The sequence below is a fragment of the Ranitomeya variabilis genome, chromosome 2, assembly GCF_051348905.1.
Source record: "Ranitomeya variabilis isolate aRanVar5 chromosome 2, aRanVar5.hap1, whole genome shotgun sequence".
Taxonomy (NCBI): domain Eukaryota; kingdom Metazoa; phylum Chordata; class Amphibia; order Anura; family Dendrobatidae; genus Ranitomeya; species Ranitomeya variabilis.
The window spans coordinates 193,170,584-193,188,120 of NC_135233.1; the positions used below are offsets into that span (position 1 = coordinate 193,170,584).

Genomic DNA, 17,537 nt, shown 5'->3' on the forward strand with positions numbered 1-17,537 from the left:
GGGTATCAGCGCACTCAGGACAAATTGGACAACAACTTTTGGGGTCCAATTTCTCCTGTTACCCTCGGGAAAATACAAAACTGGGGGCTGAAAAATAATTTTTGTGGGAAAAAATTTTTGTTTTATTTTTACGGCTCTGCATTATAAACTTCTGTGAAGCCCTTGGTGGGTCAAAGCACTCACCACACATCTAGATAAGTTCCTTAGGGGGTCTACTTTCCAACATGGTGTCACTTGTGGGGGGTTTCTACTGTTTAGGTACATTAGGGGCTCTGCAAACGCAATGTGACGCCTGCAGACCATTCCATCTAAGTCTACATTCCAAATGGCGCTCCTTCACTTCCGAGCCCTTCCATGCGTCCAAACGGTGGTTCCCCCCACATATGGGGTATCAGCGCACTCAGGACAAATTGGACAACAACTTTTGGGGTCCAATTTCTCCTGTTACCCTCGGGAAAATACAAAACTGGGGGCTGAAAAATAATTTTTGTGGGAAAAAATTTTTGTTTTATTTTTACGGCTCTGCATTATAAACTTCTGTGAAGCCCTTGGTGGGTCAAAGCACTCACCACACATCTAGATAAGTTCCTTAGGGGGTCTACTTTCCAACATGGTGTCACTTGTGGGGGGTTTCTACTGTTTAGGTACATTAGGGGCTCTGCAAACGCAATGTGACGCCTGCAGACCATTCCATCTAAGTCTGCATTCCAAATGGCGCTCCTTCACTTCCGAGCCCTTCCATGCGTCCAAACGGTGGTTCCCCCCCACATATGGGGTATCAGCGCACTCAGGACAAATTGGACAACAAATTTTGGGGTCCAATTTCTCCTGCTACCCTCGGGAAAATACAAAACTGGGGGCTAAAAAAATAATTTTTGTGGGAAAAAATTTTTGTTTTATTTTTACGGCTCTGCATTATTAACTTCTGTGAAGCCCTTGGTGGGTCAAAGCGCTCAAAACACATCTAGATAAGTTCCTTAGGGGGTCTACTTTCCAAAATGGTGTCACTTGTGGCGGGTTTCAATGTTTAGGCACATCAGTGGCTCTCCAAACGCAACATGGCGTCCCATCTCAATTCCTGTCAATTTTGCATTGAAAAGTCAAACGGTGCTACTTCCCTTCCGAGCTCTCCCATGCGCCCAAACAGTGGTTTACCCCCACATATAGGGTATCAGCGTACTCAGGACAAATTGTACAACAACTTTTGTGGTCCAATTTCTTCTCTTACCCTTGGGAAAATATAAAATTGGGGGTGAAAAGATAATTTTTGTGAAAAAATATGATTTTTTATTTTTACGGTTCTGCATTATAAACTTCTGTGAAGCACTTGGTGGGTCAAAGTGCTCACCACACCTCTAGATAAGTTCCTTAGGGGGTCTACTTTCCAAAATGGTGTCACTTGTGGGGGGTGTCAATGTTTAGGCACATCAGGGGCTCCCCAAACGCAACATGGCGTCCCATCTCAATTCCAGTCAATTTTGCATTGAAAAGTCAAATGGCGCTCCTTCGCTTCCGAGCTCTGTCATGCGCCCAAACAGTGGTTTACCCCCACATATGGGGTATCAGCGTACTCAGGACAAATTGTACAACAACTTTTGGGGTCCATTTTCTCCTGTTACCCTTGGTAAAATAAAACAAATTGGAGCTGAAGTAAATTTTTTGTGAAAAAAAGTTAAATGTTCATTTTTATTTAAACATTCCAAAAATTCCTGTGAAGCACCAGAAGGGTTAATAAACTTCTTGAATATGGTTTTGAGCACCTTGAGGGGTGCAGTTTTTAGAATGGTGTCACACTTGGGTATTTTCTATCATATAGACCCCTCAAAATGACTTCAAATGAGATGTGGTCCCTAAAAAAAAATGGTGTTGTAAAAATGAGAAATTGCTGGTCAACTTTTAACCCTTATAACTCCCTAACAAAAAAAAATTTTGGTTCCAAAATTGTGCTGATGTAAAGTAGACATGTGGGAAATGTTACTTATTAAGTATTTTGTGTGACATATCTCTGTGATTTAAGGGCATAAAAATTCAAAGTTGGAAAATTGCAAAATTTTCCAAATTTTCGCCAAATTTCCATTTTTTTTGCAAATAAACGCAGGTAATATCAAAGAAATTTTACCACTATCATGAAGTACAATATGTCTCGAGAAAACAGTGTCAGAATAGCCAAGATCCGTTGAAGCGTTCCAGAGTTATAACCTCATAAAAGGATAGTGGTCAGAATTGTAAAAATTGGCCCGGTCATTAACGTGCAAACCACCCTTGGGGGTGAAGGGGTTAAGGACGTACACACTGAATCCACTAAAGACCTTCTTATAAAACACTGTAAGGCTAATCAACTTTTCTTCATTTTCCACCTTTACATCTGCAGGACCGCCTGTCTATCTGCCCCAGGCCTACTGCCTCTCGCTCTGTTGCAGGTCCGCCCCTTCTCGCCCGGGCCTACTGCCTTTCTGCTACTATACACAGTATAGAACTTATCATCCTTCTCTCAGTTCAAGATCGCTGAGCCATCTCGGTATGGCTCCTAAGAGGACTCACCGACTAACCCATACGGGTTCACTTCCTGTCCTCATTCTCTAACACATTATTAAGCATTTCTTACAATTAACTAGCTTTCTACATATAACTTTGGCATGTAAGCATTATTCGACTTTAAGTGCTATTGGTGAACGTCCCCTTTAAGAAGGGACCAAGTCTCTCGGAGGTAGTGCAACTTCTCAAGCTGCAAGTTCGTATACAGCAAGGACTCTGATGCTGTTTCCAAGAACAGTTTCTTCGCAAAGAGTCCTTTTCTTTGTAAAGCCAGTAGAGGGCACCTTTAAGAAGGTGCAAACTATTTACAATAAGTTTGTAATCATGCAGTGTTCATGATCCAGCAGTTCTTTTCAACAATGATGAACGAGAAACAAAAGCAAAAAGACAAAAGTAGGGATCCCGGGAAAACTAAGGGATCCCTTTAAGAGTTAACCCTAATCGGGTTGTAGCAGCAAGAAGACACATAGAAGGACGGACAGTTAACTATATACAGTTTGCAAAGCACTTTAAAGCTTCATAGTAAGTTGCAAGACATCAGCCGGTAGTGGACATCTCCTGCCTGTGGCGGCTTCGGTCCCTGGTCTCCGGCTGATGCGGTGTCAGTATCGGTGGTTGGTCTCTCGGGTGCAGTCAGGTCACCCGGTGTCTGGATTCGAAGGCTAACCCTGGCTGCAAGCTCGGTAGCTGCAACAAGGCATACGGTGGCGATAGTAGCAAGATCTGTCAAGTCTGGTTCAATCATGGTCGAGGCAACAGGTGACACCCCCTCAGGCCCACATCGTTGGACGTTCTGAGCGCACCATCCTTGTGCACTCTGGTGGCGGGTGTAGGTCACCTGATCCCCCCTTTGCAATAGTGGGTCACCATATCGGTTGCGGAAAGGAGTCTTCACGTTGCAACTGGTAACGAAGACGTCAGTCGGCAGTCCCAGTTCCTGTATGGAGCCCCAACCCCGCTTTGGGTGAAAGGCCAGCACAGTTCCCCGCTTTACCACGTCTTTCCTGCCGTGTGCAGGCTTTGGGTGTTTCACTTTTGGCGCGCCTGTTTGTTCTGTCTCTTTTCGGTTTTTCCAATGTAGGATCAGGCATTGTTTATATTGTTCCCAAGTGAGCACAGCAAGGGTGAGGCCCTCCTCCCGAGCTCCATCTGGCCCGATCCAGGGGGTGTTCCACTGGAGGATCACCCCTTCTGAGCTCACGTCTATGGGTTCTCCCATCTTGGTCGGTAGTGGAGGTACCAGCCTCCCCATCGTGTCGGGGGTGAGGATCACCCGCTCCACCGAGAGGAAACAGTTATTGTTGGGGTGAGGAGCGGTCGCGGGAGCGGGATCGGTCAGGAGAGCAGGATCGGTCGCGGGAGCGGGATCGGTCAGGAGAGCAGGATCGGTCGGGGGAGCAGAATCGGCCGGGGGAGTAGGGGCGCCTTCCATACCTGCGCCTGATGTGATTCCACCGATGTCGATCCGTTCCGCTGACAAGGACACTGGAATCGGCTGCAGCCCAGACCGCGGCTCCTCCAAGGTGGCCTCTCGATGTGGCTCCGCTCTTCATGGCTCCGCACCTGCTGGCTCCGAGGCCAGGATAGGTAGGCTCGGCTCCTCCGCCGGCAGCTCCAAGGAGTTCAGATCCTTCAGCTGCGGTGGATGCGGGTCCGCCTCTGGTGGGTGAGGGCAAGCCGGGATCACTCCGCCGTCGCTCGGGCACCCGCTGATCATCTTCGCTGTCTTGAGATCGGCAGCCGTGCATGCACTTGACTCCGCCATTTCTCCGAGGTCGAGCTCCCTCTTCACCTCGTTCCCGCCGTTGCAAATCAGGGGGCGGTTCTCCTCTGCAGCTGGGCAGGTCGTCATCTCGCAGCAGAAGTCGGAGGGGGTGGTCGCTGCTTTTGGCGCCACTATGGTAGTCTCCTCCCATGACACGCCCTTCTTCTTCCTCTGCGCTTTCCTTAGCGCTGTAATGGCGGCGGTTTTAGCGGGAACTTTTGGCGGCAAGTGGCAATGCACAGTCTTTGCAATAAGTCACAGTCCAAGTACAATAAATCACAATTCCAAGGCACACATGACCTGATTCTTCAGGCTTAAGTAGATCCTGTTCGTGACGCCAAGTTGGAGCGCCCCCACTGCCGCAGGGCCGAGGGGTACCCGGTACCGGGCCTCTGTGTCTCGGTTCTGGGGATGTCACGGTGGCTAGGCCCGGTCCGTGACCCTACTGAGGGGCGTCCAGTGAAAGTTGAGGAGGATGTGATGCTGTTGTGGTGTGGTGCCGGTCGCAGTAAATAACGAGGACACCAGGTTGCAGTCTCTTTACCTCTTTACTGAAGGCTTCAGGATCCTCAGTCCGGAATACGGTTAACCGGGCTGCGTGAGTCCAGCCGGTCCGATGGCACCTCCAGAGTTCCCTTTGCAGGTGGAAATCTGTGCCTACCTTCTAGCGCTTGTGTGTTGTAGTCCTTCCCTGCTGTGCTTACGGGATAGTCCTCACAACTGTTGTGTCTGTTTCTGAAGTTCCCTCACAACTCGATTATGATGTTCTGTTTCGTCCCCCAGATGATATGGCTAGGACGCACCCGTATGACGGGTAGGCTCGGAGCTCTTCCGGGACCCTAGAGTCGCCCCTCTCCAAATGTTGCCCCCTATGTCTTCTTAGGTGATTTGAGTGAGACAGCCCGCCTATAACTGACTGTCCTGCCGTAGGTTTGAAGTAAGGCCTGGAGCTCAATACTTCCTCGGCGTTTCCGGCCACCGGCTACGCGCCTCAATAGGATGTTGCCTCGTCTTACAGCACGACTCCTACTGGTATTTCTCCTTATTGTGTTGATCTCGTTTCTCACTCAGCACAATAAACCTCGCTTCTTGTCCTTTCTTGGGGTACCGCCGCGATGAAGTGCAGGTGCGGTCCCGTAACGTTCTTTCTGTTCGCTAGGCCTCTGTCAGGATCCCACCCCTGATAGGGACCCCCCTGAATCTTCCCCTGCAACACCCTCTGCCACAGGATGTTGCCTGGTTCCAACCCAAACTTAATTCAGCAAAAGTCAGTCCTAAATCATAAATTAAAACTTAACATTTAATATGTATACCTAAAAAACATGAATAATACATAAAGTGCTCGTGATTCACAGTATAATAGATAAAAAATGGCACAATCTCACCCAATTTGCTGTTTACTGGTACTCAGGATTTTCCTTCAATACCATAGTGTCCGAGACCAGAAGATGGGGAGAAAGGGCATGAAGACCAAAGACGATAGCGGGGGGGAGGGGAGGAAAAGCACGGGGGCCTATTTACCCTGTCGTGCCCACTGCAACCAACTCCCGCCCTTACAAGGGCAGTACCCAAGTGTGAGCCTGTTTTGTGATGCCCATGATAAAATATAGCCTCCCTGAAAAAAAGTGTCTTCCCTACGCGTTTCCCCTCCCGTTTGGGGGGTTCATCAGGGGAAGTTATCCAGGCTTAAGTAACCGAAGTCTCCTGCAGTGGCAGCGTATGACCTCTCTGTGTATCAAAATCCTCTGTATGAGGAAAAAATGGTCTCTCATACAGAGGATTTTGATACACAGAGAGGTCATACGCTGCCACTGCAGGAGACTTCGGTTACTTAAGCCTGGATAACTTCCCCTGATGAACCCCCCAAACGGGAGGGGAAACGCGTAGGGAAGACACTTTTTTTCAGGGAGGCTATATTTTATCATGGGCATCACAAAACAGGCTCACACTTGGGTACTGCCCTTGTAAGGGCGGGAGTTGGTTGCAGTGGGCACGACAGGGTAAATAGGCCCCCGTGCTTTTCCTCCCCTCCCCCCCGCTATCGTCTTTGGTCTTCATGCCCTTTCTCCCCATCTTCTGGTTTCGGACACTATGGTATTGAAGGAAAATCCTGAGTACCAGTAAACAGCAAATTGGGTGAGATTGTGCCATTTTTTATCTATTATACTGTGAATCACGAGCACTTTATGTATTATTCATGTTTTTTAGGTATACATATTAAATGTTAAGTTTTAATTTATGATTTAGGACTGACTTTTGCTGAATTTAGTCTATATTTGGAGTCAGAGAGATTCAGAATAGAACATCTGGATTGTTGCATTGCTAAATGGTTCCAACCCAGTCAGCTTCTCACTAACTTCCTATCTAACCCCCAGCTTTACCAGATTGTGAGGAGTGGCCTAATACATAGCACCCTTAGCTCCCCCTGGAGGCCAGACTGTGAAGTGTATTGGTGTCTGTGATACCTGGTCAGGTGAACTCCTTCAGTGCCATCAGACGTACCATAGCCCCCCTTAGCAGCGGAGCATCAGTACTGCAACGACCAGGACTCTGGGGCGCTGCATATGCATGCACAGATGCCCGCAGCTCACCCGTGGAGATGGACATGCAGCTCGTCTTCCAGACCGCAGCATGTCTATTTATCTTTGTCTCCGCAAGATAAACCTTACACGTACAATGTATTGGACACATGAATCCAGATGGTTCAATGAACACATGCAGATTCACCTGTGTTCAATAGCCGGCAGCGGACATGTGCTGTGTCCAAAGCGCTGCCAATTACTGAATGTGTGCACAGACCCTAAAAATGCCGGGAGCAAGTGTAGAACCACTTCAATATTGTCGATGTCGCTCGTTTAGCGTCCTGAACTTAGCGCTTGTAAATACAACAGAAATGTTTCTGTCTGATGGTGCGCTATGTGAGCATTTACTGCCCCTTCTTAAACTTTTGCCCAGGGCCCCACTTCGTCTAAAACCGACCCTGCATTGGCTCCAGCATCACCCAATGTGCAGGAAAATTCAAGCTGCAAAAATAACTCCCTGTGATCTTCAGACACCAGTATACAGAGTCATCCTGCACTTGTAGTCACAGTGTATCATACACCAGACTTGGGCAAAGGGCAGCCGAAGGGCTGAAAACAGTGATCCAAGGGCATCCCACATCCTGCGTCCAGATATCACTGTGCAATGGTGAATACATTTGTAGAGAATGGAGCCGCCGACACCTTCCACCAATCTGTGCAACTGAGACAGCAGACGCAATGATGTCACTCCATTATGTCTGCTGTGCAGAGACTCAGTGCACCGGATCCTGGAGCAGAGTGTGGGGGGAATGGGAGCGATGTGACTATGTGAGGAATTTATGTAAGTGTATAGAATTTTTGCCTGTATATAGGGGACTATGTGGGGGCTCATACTGAATATAGGCGACTATGTGAGGGCTCATACTGAATATTTGGGACTATGTGAGGGCTCATACTGTATATAGAGGGCTCATACTAAATGTAGGACGCTATGTGGTGTGAGGCAGTGACTAATGTCCCCTGGATGCTCACGGAGACGTATTGAGGCCATGGGGGTGCATTGCAGTCACAGGCGTAGCTGTGATTGCAATTGTGAGGCAGTGACCGATGTCACAGGTAGGGGTTGCTGTGTGTTCTCTCCAGGATGTGCACGGAGGCGTATGGAGGCAGTGAGCATGCATTGCAGTCACAGGCATAGCTGTGATTGCAATGCACACTAAATATAAGTGTTAGTCTTGGACATGTTAGTGTCCAAGGCAGAGTTGGGAAAACCTCCTCTGGAGTTTTTGTGTTTGGAAACAGACTGCAGGATGGTGGTAGTGCAGTCCATTTCATTCCAGGCTTGGGCCTTCCATGTGGCTGAAGGCCACAGATCCCAGTTAAAATCCCTGCAGTAAAGGGTTTGGGTGTGTCAGGGTCATAGTCAGTATCAGTCTGGTGTATGCTAGAGGGCAGAGCAGTCGGCTCTACAAAGCTCCTGTGTGAGAAAAAAACAGGCAAGCGGAGCCAAGCAGCCAGGGGAGCTGAGACGTCTGACATCCACAACATGCACAGCGGTGCAGTCGCCCACGGTTACTTCAAAGGAGGCCTGGTGTGTTTAGTGACTGTAAACTGAAGGATATCGTGTACTGTGTAAAACTGTGAGTAAAGAGACATTAACACGATGGAGCAGACACCCATGGCAACCGGTCAGAGGTGGACTGGCATGTTTAGTGACTGTAATCTGGAGTATATGGTTCCCGGCAGTGTTCCGGAGAATACCGGGTACTATGTAGTGCTGTGAATTGGACATTAATGGTACATAATTGTAGGAATTGGATATTAATGCTCTGAAGTAACCGCATTAAAGAGACTTCGTGTTGGAACTTTGCTGGGTCACTGCCTCATTACTGCCTATCATTGTGATACTCTAGTGAATGCTAGCTCGTGGCCGCCGTTCATAGGAGATCACCATTTCTGCTGCACAGAGCAGGGCTGAAGGGGACTAGAAAATACTGTAAAAAGTGAGACTAAAAAAGAGCTTTTAAAAATATGAAAAAAAAAATTCCAGAAACACAAAAGTTCAAATCACCCCCTTTTGCCCCATTGAAAATAAAGCAATTAAAAAATACATGTTTAGTATTGCTGCGTTCAGAAATGTCCGATCTATCAAAATAGTAAATTAATCAGATCAGTAGATGGTGTAACAAGAAGCAAAATCAAAATGCCAGAATTACATTTTTTTTTGACAGCCACAACATTGCAATAAAATGCAGTAAGAGGCGATAAAAACATTGTATGTACCCCAAATGCTATTAGTGAAAACATCAGCGCAGGGCACAAAAAATAAGCTCTCACCCAGCCCCAGATCCCAGAAAATGAAAATCCTACAGATCTTGGAAAACGGGGACAAAAGCAAAAACTTTTTTTCATACAAATTTTGGATTTTTTTTTTCACCACTTAAATAAAAAATAAACTATACATGTTTGATATTTGCATGCTCGTGCTGACCTGCAGAATCATATTGCTAGGTCTGTTTTACCATATAGTTAACATGGTAAATAAAAATCCCAAAAAACAATTGTACAATTGCACTTTTTGTTTGCGTTTTCATTGCACTTCTATTTTTTTTTCTAGTTTTCCAGTCCACTATATGGTCAAATCAATGGTGTCATAAAAAAGTACAACTCGTCCTGCAAAAACAAGCCCTCACTACATCTATACATATAAGAGGCATCCTGATTACTCGCTAATCCCGCCCCCCGCACAGTAGCTCCACCCCCCCACCACATTACCACACACAATCCCGCCCCCCCACCACATTACCACACACAATCCTGCCCCCCACCACATTACCACACACAATCCCGCCCCCACCACATTACCACACACAATCCCGCCCCCCACCACATTACCACACATAATCCCGCCCCCACCACATTACCACACACAATCCCGCCCCCCCACCACATTACCACACACAATCCCGCCCCCCCACCACATTACCACACACAATCCCACCCCCCACCCCATTATTACACACAATCCCACCCCCACCACATTACCAGACACAACCTCACCCCCCCACCACATTACCACACACAATCCCGCCCCCACCACATTACCACACACAATCCCGCCCCCCCCACCACATTACCACACACAATCCACATAATCCTGCCCCCCACCACATTTTCACACATAATCCCGCCCCCACCACATTTTCACACATAATCCCACCCTCCACCACATTACCACACACAATCCTGCCCCCCACATTACCACACACAATCCCCCCACCACATTACCACACATAATCCCACCCCCCACCATATTACCACACATAATCCCACCCCCCCACATTACCACACGAGGCTCCGTCCCCCCACATTACCACATGAGTCTCCGTACCCACACATTACCACACGAGGCTCCGTCCTCACACATTACCAAACGAGGCTCTGTCCCCACACATTACCACACATAATCCCGACCCCCCACCACATTACCACACATAATCCCACCCCCCACCATATTACCACACATAATCCCACCCCCCCCACATTACCACACGAGGCTCCGTCCCCCCACATTACCACATGAGTCTCCGTACCCACACATTATCACACAAGGCTCCGTCCCCACACATTACCACACGAGGCTCCGTCCTCACACATTACCACACGAGGCTCTGTCCCCACACATCATACCTCCCAACCGTCCCGATTTCAGCGGGACAGTCCCGCTTTGGCACCGGGGTCCCGCTGTCCCGCTTCGGGCATTTAAAATCCCGAATTTGCGGCCGCCGGTGAAGCCCCGCCCACTTCCGGGACGTAGAGAGAGCCTGTTTTTTTTTTTTTTTTTTATAAAAGCTGCCTCCTGACCGCCCGCGCAACACCCCCCCCCCCTCCCGCCCCCTGTGCGGCGCTGCCACGCTGAAGGAGAGAGCCTGCAGCAATCAAGAAGAAAGGTCAGCGATTCACTACCTCTGGCTGTGTGTGCACGGAGCTCCGGCTTCTGCTCTTAGCTGCTATCCCGGCAGAGAAGGAGAGACGGGGGAGGTGCCGGGATAGTGCAGAGCTGTGAGCAGGAGACTGAAGACTTCAGCAGAGAGCTGCACATGGACATCAGCCGCCCCTGCATCACAGAGGAGATTGTGTGTGTGTGATGTGTGTGATGGCTGCGTGTGTGTGTGTGATGGCTGCGTGTGTGTGTGTGATGGCTGCGTGTGTGTGTGTGATGGCTGCGTGTGTGTGATGGCTGCGTGTGTGTGTGTGTGTGATGGCTGCGTGTGTGTGTGTGATGGCTGCGTGTGTGTGTGTGATGGCTGCGTGTGTGTGTGTGATGGCTGCGTGTGTGTGTGATGGCTGCGTGTGTGTGTGTGTGATGGCTGCGTGTGTGTGTGTGATGGCTGCGTGTGTGTGTGATGGCTGCGTGTGTGTGTGATGGCTGCGTGTGTGTGTGATGGCTGCGTGTGTGTGTGTGTGATGGCTGCGTGTGTGTGTGTGATGGCTGGGTGTGTGTGTGTGATGGCTGTGTGTGTGTGATGGCTGTGTGTGTGTGTGTGATGGCTGCGTGTGTGTGTGATGGCTGTGTGTGTGTGATGGCTGCATGTGTGATGGCTGCGCGTGTGTGTGTGTGTGTGTGATGGCTGCGTGTGTGTGTGTGATGGCTGCGTGTGTGATGGCTGCGTGTGTGTGTGATGGCTGCGTGTGTGTGTGATGGCTGTGTGTGTGTGATGGCTGCGTGTGTGTGATGGCTGCGTGTGTGTGTGTGTGTGTGTGATGGCTGCGTGTGTGTGTGATGTCTGCGTGTGTGTGTGATGGCTGCATGTGTGTGTGTGATGGCTGTGTGTGTGATGGCTGCGTGTGTGTGTGATGTCTGCGTGTGTGTGTGATGGCTGCGTGTGTGTGTGTGATGGCTGTGTGTGTGATGGCTGCGTGTGTGTGTGATGGCTGCGTGTGTGTGATGGCTGCGTGTGTGTGATGGCTGCGTGTGTGTGTGTGTGTGTGTGTGATGTCTGCGTGTGTGTGTGATGGCTGCATGTGTGTGTGTGATGGCTGTGTGTGTGATGGCTGCGTGTGTGTGTGATGTCTGCGTGTGTGTGTGATGGCTGCGTGTGTGTGTGTGATGGCTGTGTGTGTGATGGCTGCGTGTGTGTGTGATGGCTGTGTGTGTGATGGCTGCGTGTGTGTGATGGCTGCGTGTGTGTGTGTGTGTGTGTGATGGCTGCGTGTGTGTGTGTGTGATGGCTGCGTGTGTGTGTGATGTCTGCGTGTGTGTGTGATGGCTGCATGTGTGTGTGATGGCTGCGTGTGTGTGTGTGTGATGGCTGCGTGTGTGTGTGTGATGGCTGCGTGTGTGTGTGTGATGGCTGCGTGTGTGTGTGTGTGATGGCTGCGTGTGTGTGTGATGGCTGCGTGTGTGATGCATTTGTGTCAAAGCTGCATGTGTTTGTGAGCTGCGTGCGTGTGAGCTGCGTGCCTGTGTGTGAGCTGCGTGCCTGTATGTCATTATACAGTATGGAGCATCATGTGTGGTCATTATACAATATGGAGCATCATGTGCGGTCATTATACAGTATGGAGCATCATGTGCGGTCATTATACAGTATGGAGCATCATGTGTGGCCATTATACAGTATGGAGCATCATGTGCGGTCATTATACAGTATGGAGCATCATGTGCGGTCATTATACAATATGGAGCATCATGTGCGGTCATTATACAGTATGGAGCATCATGTGCGGTCATTATACAGTATGGAGCATCATGTGCGGTCATTATACAGTATGGAGCATCATGTGTGGCCATTATACAGTATGGAGCATCATGTGCGGCCATTATACAGTATGGAGCATCATGTGTGGCCATTATACAGTATGGAGCATCATGTGCGGCCATTATACAGTATGGAGCATCATGTGCGGTCATTATACAGTCTGGAGCATCATGTGCGGTCATTATACAGTCTGGAGCATCATGTGCGGTCATTATACAGTCTGGAGCATCATGTGCGGTCATTATACAGTCTGGAGCATCATGTGCGGTCATTATACAGTCTGGAGCATCATGTGCGGTCATTATACAGTCTGGAGCATCATGTGCGGTCATTATACAGTATGGAGCATCATTTGCGGTCATACAGTATGGAGCATCATGTGCGGTCATTATACAGTATGGAGCATCATGTGCGGCCATTATACAGTATGGAGCATCATGTGGGGTCATTATACAGTATGGAGCATCATGTGCGGTCACTATACAGTATGGAGCATCATGTGTGTTCATTATACAGTATGGAGCATCATGTGCGGTCATTATACACTATGGAGCATCATGTGCGGTCATACAGTATGGAGCATCATGTGTTCATTATACAGTATGGAGCGTCATGTGTGGTCATTATATATTATGGAGCGTCATGTGTGGTCATCGTACAGTATGGAGCATCATGTGTGGCCATTATACAGTATGGGGCACTGTGTGGCCATATTTTTTTGTTTATAATTATTGTATATGAAACAGTGTGATCGGCAGTGCTAAATGGGTGTGGTTGGGATGTGGATATGGGTGTGACTAATTATGAATGGGTGTGGTCAGAGGCGTGGCCTAAAATTTGCCGCGGCGCGCAAAGCGCGCCGCAAACTTTGTCCCTCTTTCCCATCTTCAAAAGTTGGGAGGTATGCACACATTACCGTACGAGGCTCCGTCCTCACACATTACCACACGAGGCTCTGTCCCCCCACATTACCACACACAATCCCCCCACCACATTACCACACATAATTTCACCCCCACCATATTACCACACATAATCCCACCCCCCCACATTACCACATGAGGCTCCATCCCCCCACATTGCCACATGAGTCTCCGTACCCACACATTACCACACGAGGCTCTGTCCTCACACATTACCACACGAGGCTCTGTCCCCACACATTACCGTACGAGGCTCCGTCCTCACACCTTACCATACGAGGCTCCGTCCCTCCACATTACCACATGAGGCTGCGTCCCCACACATTACCACACGAGGCTCCGTCCTCACACATTACCACATGAGGCTGCGTCCCCACACATTACCAGTTTGCTTTTGATTTTACTCTGTGAATAAAATGTATTAGTATTTTTCTGATTTTTAATTATTATTGTTATTAACTTCATTTTAAGTTAATTTACCACCTGCGTAAGCGCTATTGAATGTTGTCATTATTTACTTTAGTTTAATCACTAGCAGCGTTAATTAGATAGCAATGAGCATGCCGAGCGTTAGCTGGCTGGAAACAGCTAGTATATACATATATACTGTATTTGTGTATAGCATATACAGTATAGCTGTTTGTATATTCTGCATGTGTAATGTTAGATTTTAAAAAATATTTAATCTAAAAACTAATTCTTTCACTGTTTCCAGGATAGGATGGAAAACGCGCCCACCGTCCATTTTCCTATTCCTTTGGCAAATAAAGATCTGGATTTTCAATCAAACTGGGACAATGATGAGGAGAATAGTTATGATGAACTGTCTTTAGGGTAAGTTTTAAAGTGAATTTTTTGTCAGGCAGTAAAAAACTGCTTATTTTGTCTCTCTAGAACATTATGGATGAAAGAATCCCTCCAAGACTTATTTTTGACCTTCAAATTGCCCAATATTTGAGTGTGAGTAGCTATAATTTCTTGTGCTCCCATCCCATGGAGTTCCCAAGAGTCCTTTTCTAGGCATGAACAAATTTCCTTAAATGCGTGTAGGGTTCAATTTGTTAGATTTGGTTGAAAAATTTGACTTGGACTGAAGCAAGTTATCATGACCTGGAAGTGTTCAAAGCATCCAAGGGCCCTGATATGTCTGTCACTCCTAGGTCTTCCAGAACGCTATCCACTCCACGTCAAACACTTAAAGGGAACCTGATAGGTCTGGTAATACCAGTAACCTGGAAATATGGGGTTAATCTGCAGGTTAATAGTATTAAGAAAGTGCCTTGCTGTAAGTACTGAAAGTGCAGCATCCATGAGAAAATTAACTTTAGGTTGATTATAGCCAGAGTGATCTTCTTCATCATCATCATCATCATCATCATCGTCACAATGGGTGCCAACCTCATCTTCTAGTTATGCCCATAGAAACTTCTTTACCCTCTCGACATCCAACACCTTGTCCTCAAGTCCTTCTAGTTCTTCATCCTCCCTCACTTCCTACTTCATGTGACATTGTTTATGTGGATCCCCAACAGCCCCAGGCAGTGATCAAGATGGGAAAGATGGGAAAGATATTCTTCTATCTCTATGCTTTGTCGCATGATTGTGAGCATTTGATCTACTATATAATTGTCTAAGGGTCACTTCCGTCCTTCTGTCTGTCTGTCTGTCATGGATATTCATTGGTCGCGGCCTCTGTCTGTCATGTAATCCAAGTCGCTGATTGGTCGTGGCAAAACAGCCACGACCAATCAGCGACGGGCACAGTCCGGCGGAAAAATGGCCGCTCCTTCCTCCCCGCAGTCAGTGCCCGCTCCGTACTCCCCTCCAGTCTGCGCTCACACAGGGTTAATGGCAGCGTTGACCGCGGTGTAACGCACTCGGGTAACGCTGCTATGAACCCTGTGTGACCAACTTTTTACTATTCATGCTGCCTATGCAGCCTGAATAGTAAAACGATCTAATGTTAAAAATAATTAAAAAAAATAAAAAATCATTATATACTCACCGTCTGTCGGCCCCCGGATCGACAACAGGCCTTTCCCGCTCGCGACGCTCCGGTAACCGGTCCATGCTGCGATCTCGCGAGATGATGACGTAGCGGTCTCGCGAGACCGCTAAGTCATCATCTCGTGAGACCGCAATGCGCTCTTGAGGCCGAAGCGCACGAGCAGCGTCGGTAACCTCTTCGCTTGGATGCGGGGGCTCCGGAAGGTGAGTATATAACTATTTTTTTTTTTATTTCTTTTTTTTAACATGGATATGATGCCCACATTGCTATATAGTACGTGGGCTGGGCAATATACTACATGGGCTGGGCAATATACTACATGGGCTGTGCAATATACTACGTGGGCTGGGCAATATGCTACATGGGCTGTGCTATATACTACGTGGCTGGGCAATATACTACATGGGCTGTGCTATATACTACGTGGCTGGGCAATATACTACATGGGCTGTGCAATATACTACGTGGCTGGGCAATATACTACATGGGCTGGGCAATATACTGTGTGGGCTGTGCTATATACTACATGGGCTGTGCTATATACTACGTGGCTGGGCAATATACTACATGGGCTGGGCAATATACTACATGGGCTGTGCTATATACTACGTGGCTGGGCAATATACTACATGGGCTTGGCAATATACTACATGGGCTGTGCTATATACTACGTGGCTGGGCAATATACTGCGTAGGCTGTGCTATATACTACGTGGCTGGGCAATATACTACGTGACTGGGCAATATACTACGTGGCTGGGCAATATACTACGTGACTGGGCAATATACTACGTGGCTGGGCAATATACTACATACTACATGGCTGGGCAATATACTAGGTGGCTCTGTGCTGTGTACTACGTGGCTGGGCAATATACTACGTGGCTGGGCAATATACTACATGGCTGGGCAATATACTACGTGGCTCTGTGCTGTCTACTACTTGGCTGGGCAATATACTACGTGGCTGGGCAATATACTACGTGACTGGGCAATATACTACGTGGCTGGGCAATATACTACGTGGCTGGGCAATATACTATGTGGCTCTGTGCTGTATATTATGTGACTGGGCAATATACTACGTGGCTGGGTAATATACTACGTAACTGGCCAATATACTACGTGGCTGGGCAGTATACTGCGTGGCTGTGCTATATTCTACGTGGACATGCATATTCTAGAATACCCGATGCGTTAGAATCGGGCCACCATCTAGTTTATTATAAGGATCGATGGAACAAAATTGTTGACATCACAGTTGCTGCTACTCATAATTCTAATGGTCTTTTTGAAGGTGACACACATTTCAAATACCACACCTCCCGGTGGTGAGGACACCCTCCCGGTGGTGAGGTACAGGATGTATTCATTGACCACTTATACAGATGGTCCAGAGAAATGGAGATTCCAGATCAAGCGGGACAAAGGCTGATCCTTCTGTGTCTGCAAGCCCAGTAGGACGTTCTCAGCTACCTAATAATGGATGGAAATTCCGGACACTCTGCTGGTCATGGACACCATTTTTTTTTCTACCCTCTATATATTTTTAAAAAGCATTTCATCACCAAATTTAGGATGTTATGCATACTGCTGTGTAGCCACAATGATCCTGCCATGGTCGGTGACTACGTTGCCTAGTTGGCAAGTGAGACATCCTGCAGGAAATTAGCTGCTGGACCCAGATGGGCAATTACTCTGCTGTGTGACTTTTCTTGCCTGGGCTCATCAGCTGTCAGGCAGCACAGCAGTGCTTCAGCTTACATATTTGAAAGGAGTGAGTTGGATCGTGATCATCATCATCTTCCCCACCACTTTTCTCAGTGAAATGTCATGGGCTTCCTGCTAACCCCCCATCCAGAACTCATGAGTAATTACTATGACACTTGCACTAACTTATCACAGGCTAAACTAGAATTAATATAATCTAAAATGTACTATCTGCGCTGGATGCGGATTTTAACCCCATACGAGGGCCAAAGATTGGGGTAATAACAATTAAAATGCCCAAAACACTGACCA

The 17,537-nt window shown here is 47.9% G+C and overlaps 1 protein-coding gene across 1 annotated transcript in view; it reads left to right on the top strand.

Annotated features, from left to right (window-relative positions):
• Positions 1 to 17,537, top strand: part of LOC143804851 (uncharacterized) — a 79,167-nt gene that overhangs the window by 17,563 nt on the left and 44,067 nt on the right. The window contains exon 2 of the mRNA XM_077283354.1: positions 14,223 to 14,341. Within this exon, the coding sequence (XP_077139469.1) occupies positions 14,223 to 14,341 (119 nt within the window). The remainder of the gene's footprint in view (positions 1 to 14,222; positions 14,342 to 17,537) is intronic.